This window comes from Montipora foliosa, chromosome 9 (assembly GCF_036669935.1).
Source record: "Montipora foliosa isolate CH-2021 chromosome 9, ASM3666993v2, whole genome shotgun sequence".
Taxonomy (NCBI): Eukaryota; Metazoa; Cnidaria; class Anthozoa; order Scleractinia; family Acroporidae; genus Montipora; species Montipora foliosa.
The window spans coordinates 39,302,739-39,311,682 of NC_090877.1; the positions used below are offsets into that span (position 1 = coordinate 39,302,739).

Sequence of the window (8,944 nt, forward strand, 5' to 3'; positions counted from 1 at the left end):
CCCATACAGCGTTACTTAAAATTCATCAAAATCTGTAGGACAGTTTTACAGAAAAATCACTTTTTTAAAACATGTCTCTATTTTTTTGTCACCGACAGAATTTTTTCAACATCTAAGACCTACAATTAATTTTAATTTAATAAAATTTAATTTAGGTTAAAATGCAAAAAATGAAAGCAATTTGCCGTCCGGAATCGAGGAAGAGATACAAACGTGTTCGTGATGCTGACCAAAAGAAATCTGGCCACTTCCAATTTATGCGCAGTCGTAGTGAAGGTCCATTTTTGTAACCGTTGACAACCACTGAAGTTGTTTCAAATATTATTTCTGAGTCAGCGTAAACAAGTAAGAAGTCCGTGATTTGCGGACTTCCTGCCTTGGAAGTAGCCGGTGTTCTTGTAGCCCCCCACGCAAACGTTCTTAGTAAGAACGTTTGCGTGGGAGGCTAGTGGGGACGAGATTGGAAATTCAGCGTTTACGTATGCGTCGCCCGCTCATTCGAGTCCGCGCGCGCGTAGAACTGCAGGCCAACACATGAAACCGCTTGTGCAAAATTTTCGTAGTTCTTCGTGAATAGGAGATGTATGTTTATATTTCATCTCTATAAAAATTATAATAATTAGAAGAAATATGAGCGAAATAAGTGGTAAAGTTTATTTTTCTCCGGTCTTCTATTTTGATTTTACGTGTGTGGCTCGCGCGCGCACTCAGCTGAAACCCCTATGTTACGTAACAGTTGAATAAAAGAACTTGTTGTATTCAACGGTTGCCCAAAATTAATACTTTAATGACGTTCATATTTCGAGCTTCGGCTTCCTCTGGTGATGAGACGTAAAGAATTTCCTCGACCCAGAAGACTTTTTCTTATTTTACTTGAGATTCACCAGTGGATGATCTCGCCAGTTTCGAAACAAGGCCCTTTTCATCCTAGTACCACACAGAGCTCGCGTGAGATGTGTCATTGAAGGGTTAATATTACCGTCTCTGGCGGAAGTGAGCTGTCATAGCAATCTACAGAAACAAAAACAGGGAAGTTAAAATAAGACTGAGAAACTTTCCACTGAATAAATGTTATTTGAAAATCCTCGGGCCGCAGGACAGAAGCTAATTATTACTCGCTCGCAAGGTGATCTATTAAAATGAAAAATTCCACATTTCTCTTCCGATCCTTCCCTGCTAGCAGAGATCTCTTTTCTTTTGCTTTCGCGGTGCTGACGAGTACAGCGAAAGCAAAAGAAAAAAGATCTCTGCTAGCAGGGAATTCTGATCCATGATGAACCAAATCATGAAATGTCTTGAATGTATCTCGTCCAAAAATGCATCGCCAAAAAACACTGAAAAGAAAATATTTTATAACAAAATACCAGCTGTTGTCCGAGCTTCCGAAATGCGCGACATTAATGTGCAAGTGACATGTCTTGGACGTCTGAAAACCGGAAAACTAATGAAATCCTTCGAGTCAATCCCATTGAAAGCAATTTAGAACACAAACAAACTACAGATCGTGAAATTTATGCCCATATTGAAGAGTTTTTATATTTTTTTTTTTTCGCTAACGTCACGCTTCAACCCGGCTTTGCAAACAGAGTAACCTGTTTTTCAATCTTGTTTGGCTGGCAATTTTAATATCCGATGACATATCCGATTGGGTCTTTAGAAAATTAGCCAATCAGAATAAAGGTGAGGTGGGTCAGAGATGGGCGGTGACTAGGCGTACAACACGCAAGACAATGCCATGTTTATCTTGCCACCTTTAACGAAGGCAGTTGCGCTTACTTTCTCCTTCAAAGTTTAAGGAATATTTCGATTGAGCAATCGCCAAGTCGACCGTTCACTCATGTCTGACGAGCAAGATTTAAACTTATCGTTTTCTGGTTGCGGGTTCTTGGGAGTTTATTATCTCGGGGTCCTTTCAAGTATGCGAGATAATGCGCCAGCTCTTCTTAAAAGACTGAAACGTTGTGGCGGAGCTAGCGCTGGTGGAATAACTGCCACAGTTTGCTTGTTAGACTTAGACCTCAATGGTTTCTGTGAGTTTTTTGTAAGAGTCGCCAAACGAGCGAACACTCTAACGTTGGGAACGCTTCATCCAAGCTATGATGTTAATGGCACATTGAGGAGAGCTTTAGAGAAAAACATTCCAGAGAACGCTCATAAACTTGCGAGCGGAAGACTACACATTTCTGTAACAAGAGTTTCTGACTTGAAAAACGTAGTGATATCAGAGTTTTCTTCTAAAGAAGAATTAGTAGAGGTAAGTTGAAACCAAAGATATATTATTTTAAAAACCATGACGCAGTGTGTGAGAGATTTTGTTTGAAATACAAGTACATTTTGCCTGAGGCATTTTTTTATTTACAACCCGAAAATTCAGCGTTGTTTCACGTTCTAGCCATAATGAACGCTGAAGAAATTTAGGGATCGATTTCGCGTCGAAATATCGCTTTCGAACTCGTTGTGATTGCATCACCGGCCAACGTTTCGATTCGAACGTCCTTGCCTCTGGAACGGCTGATCGCGTTCTCGAATCATATTAAAGGCTTTGTTAGCAAAATGGCGAGCATAAGTTATTTTTCGGTTGGAATTTCATGTCGTGTTAATAGGTTGTCACTGCAAAACATAAGCATGGCGGGTGTCCAAGTGTAATTTGCATAACAGGTGTCTCTTTCCATGGATTATTGTCTGTAGGGTGTTAGTTTTCATGTGTATTGCGAAACGAGAAACGTGCGAATTGACAACTGGGGTAGCTGCTGTGGTGAATAAAATATGTCCAAGGCCGGTTTGTCTGGTTTTTCTGCAACTGCTTATTATGCTAGTTGATGATCAATATGAACTTATGTAAATAATTTGAATGGAAATGTGAAGTTACAACAGTTACTCTGCTGGTTGATCTTTTTGAAAATCTAAGTGTTTATTTGGATTACAGAACATACTTTGGTAGGCATGTGGATTAAATATTTCAACCCAACAGACTTCAAAACAAGCATTGTTTGGGGTGAAGGATTGGTTAACGAATAATTAATTCTGATCTGCAGGGGTTAAATTGTACTGTTGTGAGAAATCTTTTCTATGATCTGTCCCGATGTTATGTGGCAAAAACAAGTATAAGTTGCTCTGTAAGCAAGGAAAGCAGTTGAAATGGAAATAGGCATTAACAAATTGAGCTAAATTATTTAGCTCAAAACAAGAAACTTGAGAAACTAGCCTTTAGGAGTATCAAGTATTTATGAGTGAATGGATCAATGAGTCAATGAGTCATGAGTCAATGAGTAAGTGCAGTTACCCTAACCCATAAAATGAAAGCTAAAAATTCAGTGAGTGGTTAGGCCTAATCACTGAAATGAGGGCTTTAAGGCTTAATCAATAAATTATTGCTACCGGTATATTAATTAACTGTGGGTCTCATTGACTCATTGATCATTTGACTGATAATTCATGGGACCTCAGCCTTAAGACACCGTAACACTCAGTACAGTAATGATAATGAATGATGTGTTATTATTGCTTAATTATTGAGCCACAGTTTTTGGTTTCTTTCTTCATTTTAATTCCATTTATCCATTTAGACTAAGAAAGAAATCTCAGAAAGCAACTAACATACACATACGATCATAAAAGGGGGTAGACAAAACACTGACCCTCAGTCTCATGGACTATCCCGATGGACTACCCAAATGGACTACCCTAAAATGGACTAACTCTTAAAAATACCATTTTGAATGAAAACTATTGAAGGAACTAAATTGGACTGCACTGGATTAGGAGAAGTATAAAGATTTACTTTTTATCACTTTACTGTTTTTCTTAATACAGGTAATACTTGCAACCTGCTTTGTACCATTCTGGTCTGGAATTATTCCTATATCAATTAGAGGAAAGGTAAGTCAAGATTCATTGCTCAAGCTGTAACAGTGTTGTTAAATAATTTTTTATCTTGTTAAACTAGGAGGATCAAGATTCACATATTTTAATAAAGAAGCATTCCATTTTTTTTCCTAGTATTATGTAGATGGAGGTGTCTCAGACAACCTGCCTCAACACTTCACAGGAGAAACAATTACAGTGTCTCCATTCAGTGGTCAGTGTGACATATGTCCCAAGGACGTCTCATCAAATGATGCCCACATCGACTTCATGAATACCAGTATGCAAGTGACTCTTCATAATCTTTACCGGGTTTCCAGAGCACTCTTTCCTCCTCAACAAGATGTACTGTTTAATATTGGTTTAAATGGCTACAGAGACACCCTGACTTTTTTGAGGACACATTGTAAGTGTCTTTGACAAATATTCAGACAAAAAAGTGTATGTGAACATGTAAATTTATTTCAAGTGTAAATTAACGTTAATTTATTACCTTTTCATCCCTGAAGCAGCCCAGCCATTGACAACTAAGCCTAAGGTTAGCATTTTGTAAAGGGTTGGGTTATTTCAGTTATCGTAAAACAATAACCTGCAACCCCAACCTGCGATCTGCCCTTTACACCCTCCGCTGAGCAAGGCGTCACCATAAGCCGCTAAATTTTGACCAAATGCCATTTTCAATGGCAGCAGCTTGCTTGCAGGCTAATCATAATGTTAAGTGCATGATAAAAAACAATAGCGAGCTTAAGCACACACGTTTTTGAGACACGGACGGCAACTGGAAGAGAAAATTTCTCGTCTCAGGACAGTGGTGTCTCCCACATTTTTGTACTAATCATCTCTAATGGAGAAAAGATACTTATCAATGTAAATGTAGTTGTGCGAAGACAAGTTAAAAGGGAAAACAGCTCACTTCCCGTTGCTGTCCACATCTCAAAAACGTGCGTGCTTATTAAGCTCCCTAATATTAGTTGTCAAAGAACCTCCATTTTCTGTGAGAACTCAACATAGAGGAAATTAACATTAGGGTCTTAAAAATTTCCTGACTTTTTCAATGGTTCATCTCTTTCAAGATCCTCATATGCTGAAGAAAACAGCACTCCAACCCCCTCCTGTTCCTCAGCACATCCCTGAAACACGGCCACGATCAGACAGTTCATATGGAAGTGAAGACGAAGATACATTCAGCACAACTTCAGAGAATTCTGACACTGATACTGATGAAGAAGGAGCTACCAAGCTCGTTCTAGGTGAGTGATTTACTCGAGAGGTACCGTAAATATCTGCTTGTGTCATTTTTTTGCAAACATGACATATAATATTACTGGTAACTCATTCATGGGCAGGTTTGTTTAATATTTCTTTTATTTATTTATTTATTTATTTTTTATTTTTTTGGCAGCTCTTTATGAAGCTAATGACACTGTGAAAGAGGCAGAGCTTTGGTCCTGTTACTTTTTGCGAAGACTTTTTTCGGCTGTCAAGCTGGTAGCAAAACCATATGTAGTTCTTCTCAGGAAAATCTATCACCTTGTTCACAAGTAAGGGAATAACACTTAAATAAATAATAAATTATTTCTAAAGCATGTTAATTGGCATAACTTCCCTTCAATGACTTTTACAAAATCAAAGAGAGCACAGAAATTATGGAATGACTTACCAGTAATCCAAAAAGTTGATAGGGAAAACTGGCTGAAAAAGGATGGAAATACAACAAAAAATGATGAGTAACTTCTCTTTTCACCCCTGGATAGTACCCGACATGTTTTACTATGGGACATCTACTTTACTCCAGAATTCTGGTGAAGAATATTTGGCAGAAAATGAACATACCTTTTGTAGACGGATTCTGAAAATAATTATATGACACTAGCTTACAGTATGTTTGCCAGTTTAAACGTTTCATGTGACTTTATTAAAATAGAAGTCTTCCAAGGGGGCACTAATCTGTCCACTTGATAATGCTTTTATGCTGAGGTCACCCTTAATGATCACTGCTATAAACAAACATTGCTGTCATTGTTTGAGAATTCATGAAATGGCATCATTTCCCTGTAACCTTAGCTTTGCCCCCACCTTTGGGCACCAAGTTATGACAAACAACAACGGTTTATTTGTTGAAAACACATCACTTAAGATTACAATAATTATCATGTGACAGTCCAATATTTGTGCAAAAGGTTCATAAAAGCCTACATTAATATGCTTTCATAATCTTTTAATAATATTCTGCCCAGCTGTCTTTGTGGCATCAATCAATGAATCAGCAAGTCTTCAACAACCTTTATTCGTGTATGCAGAATAGGCCATTTCCGAGTTCATGTCTGCCTCGTGTTTAAAGCAAGTCTATGTGCAAAGTTTTTGTGATGGTAATTAGTTCTACTTTACATAGAGTGAGTTTCAATCAAGTGTTGTAAAACCAAAACCAAAGTAATTACTTTGGCCAATCAGAAAGGACGGAGACAATCCAGTAAACCAATCAAAACTCAAAGTAATTACATGTAGACAACACAAAGCGCGGGAAAATGTGCATGCGCGAGCCACAATTGGTTTTGGTTTCACTTCCGATTGGTTGAAAAAGTGGCGTGAATACTTTGAACCTGCAATCACTGCCTTGAAGTAATGCAAAACCAAAGCAATTCGCTAATTACTTTCGACACTCAATTGAAAACCTCTCTATGAAAGAAAACTACTTATCATAAGAAAAATGTTGCACGTAGACTCGCTTCAAAGACGAGGCAGACATGAACTCGGAAATGGCCAATTAGCATTAATAATCGTAATGTGGCTGTCTTCATTATTTCTTTTGTATTGAATTAATAAGTGGGTTCCAATTTGGCATTTAGGAAGTTTTCTTTCACCATTTGTTAATGTTGTGTTGCCTGTCAGCATTCATACGCTTTGAAACAGGCTCATAAAATGCAGTATTCATATTACCTGTTTCATTTGGTTTTTTGTTTCTTTAACAGTTTTATACAAGTACTGCCTAAAGTCGAGAAGACAGGAAGTATCTTCCTTGACCAGCTACTATCCATGGTCTACATAATGATCCACACATATCAAGATAAACATGAGGTAGAATGGAAGAAAGGACAACCCATGATAATTTGGGACTGAGTACAATATTATGTTAATTGTACCTAATTTATGTATATATATATAATGTTATTGCTTGTATAAATTATTGTACAAACTGTCATTGTAATGTAGATTACAAAAGAGCTATATGAATGAGTCTGCATAATTTACAGTGTACATACATGCATGTACAGCTAGAAACTCCCAAAAATTGGTTAGATTTTTATTGCATAATAATTATCCAAGGAAATTAAGTACCAGTATCATCAAAGTTTTTCCAGTCGGCTATCTTCCATATGGCATTTGTAGTGTATGAGCTACTGTTTCATACATGTTCATGTAGAGCGCAGGTCATAATGGGAACTATAAGTAATTGTAGTCGACATAATTTAAGTCATTGGAAGAACCACAGCATTTTTAACAGAGCTAGCATTTTTGTAAAGAAACGTGAAATCCAATATGATTGGATCTGAATATGTATATATACATAAATTGATCATTGAAATTTGAATGGTCAGAAATATGATTGTGGTAAAGCGGTTCATTTTGAGTTGGATTGGTGTGTACACAATGTGAAATACCTCTGAGTCAAGTCTGTGAGTCACTCATAAATTAACTTTATTACCCTCAGATTAAGAAAATTAAACGTAAAGAAGAATTAAAATTAGGACAGACCAGGGTTATCTTTTGGCTATCAACAGTTTAAGGTATCTGGAATGGCTCACATAAAAAATGCTAAAAAGAACAAACTACAGTAAAATAATAATGGTTTAGAACAGTGTTAACCCTAAAGGTGGATAGGAGAAGGGTAGGGTTGGTGTTTGCTATTTATTGTGGCTCAGGTATTGTTTACACCCTAGAGTTTCAGTTCGGTTGTCTTGATCAACCAACCCTTCATTCTTAAAAATTATGAGGAATTAATATTCTGTAGAGACAACGTCATTCCTTAAGGGTCTCTCTTGCAACCGGCCGGTTACAATAGAGACCCCGGGAACGAGGTTACTGTAGAGATAGCAAGAAGTTTTATAAATGACCTAAATGAAAAGGGCAGAAAGATCATTGTCAGGCAACTTTTGTGAAATTCAATAATAATTATGTGAAAAGATGCCTTATTAATAAAATTAATATAAAAATTCTGTGGACAAGCCCCTAAGTGAGAGGGAGAATGGTTCAAAGAGAAAAAAAAACAGACCAACCTTAGCTTGGTCCATGTTTGGGAGCCTGTAGAAACACAGGTAAATACAGTAATTTTGTTTTTCCTTTACAATGATCTTGGGTTGCCTGTGGTTTTAGAGGTGAGTTTTGATTCTGCATCAAATTTCTCCATATAATTCATGGCATATGCTGAAATGATTTTTAAATTTTGGGCACAAGGTGGAAGGGTGTTTTTTAAAAAAAATATTCATACATGTAAAAAGGGCAATTTCGGAAAATGTATTGTTATTAATAATTCTTATAAACTGTATACATGTAGATCGTGTAATTATGTATGATATAAATTTATTCTATAAGAATCCAATTAATAGATTTTTACTTGTCAGATGTCAACAAAAAGATTATGAGATCTGTTATTATCAATAATTAATATATGGGCTAAGGTTTGTAATATTTGTGAAAATATCAAAATACTAAAAATAAAAAAAAATGCTTTGGAAATTTGTTATTTTAATTGTCTGATTTTTGTCTACTCTCTTTGTTAACATAAGTGGGAATTATCATCAATAATAATAATAAGAAGAAGAAGAAGAAGAAGAAGAAGAAGAAGAAGAATAGAAGCACTGTTTTCCAATAATTTTATTTCGGTTTTGTGACAGCAAACTGAGATGTGTTTCTTAATATTGGTCATCAAATATGAAAAATTGTTATAATCCATGATCAAGAAAAAGGCGCTTAGTTAATTATTTACTTGACCGATTTGACTCTGGTTTTTTTTGTGGCCTGCAGAAAATCGGATGAACGAGCACAAGAGACCAATCCTGATTTGGCCATAAATTTCCGTGTC

General features: G+C 36.5%; 1 protein-coding gene across 1 annotated transcript; it reads left to right on the plus strand.

The window, feature by feature from the left end:
• The first annotated feature begins 1,692 nt into the window (after nucleotides 1-1,692).
• On the plus strand, nucleotides 1,693-8,605 carry LOC137970593 (patatin-like phospholipase domain-containing protein 4). Its single transcript, XM_068817116.1, has 6 exons — nucleotides 1,693-2,254; nucleotides 3,814-3,879; nucleotides 4,000-4,270; nucleotides 4,938-5,114; nucleotides 5,267-5,405; nucleotides 6,834-8,605. The coding sequence occupies exons 1-6, from the start codon at nucleotides 1,838-1,840 to the stop codon at nucleotides 6,979-6,981; spliced, it is 1,218 nt and encodes a 405-aa protein (XP_068673217.1). The 5' UTR covers nucleotides 1,693-1,837; the 3' UTR covers nucleotides 6,982-8,605.
• The last annotated feature ends 339 nt before the right edge of the window (nucleotides 8,606-8,944 follow it).

Bases quoted from the DNA above. Each gene is read 5' to 3' on its own strand.
- LOC137970593 (XM_068817116.1), top strand. From the start codon at position 1,838: ATGTCTGACGAGCAAGATTTAAACTTATCGTTTTCTGGTTGCGGGTTC. The intron at 5,115-5,266 runs GTGAGTGATTTA...TTTTTTTGGCAG, and splicing joins AGCTACCAAGCTCGTTCTAG to CTCTTTATGAAGCTAATGAC. The intron at 5,406-6,833 runs GTAAGGGAATAA...TTTCTTTAACAG, and splicing joins ATCTATCACCTTGTTCACAA to TTTTATACAAGTACTGCCTA.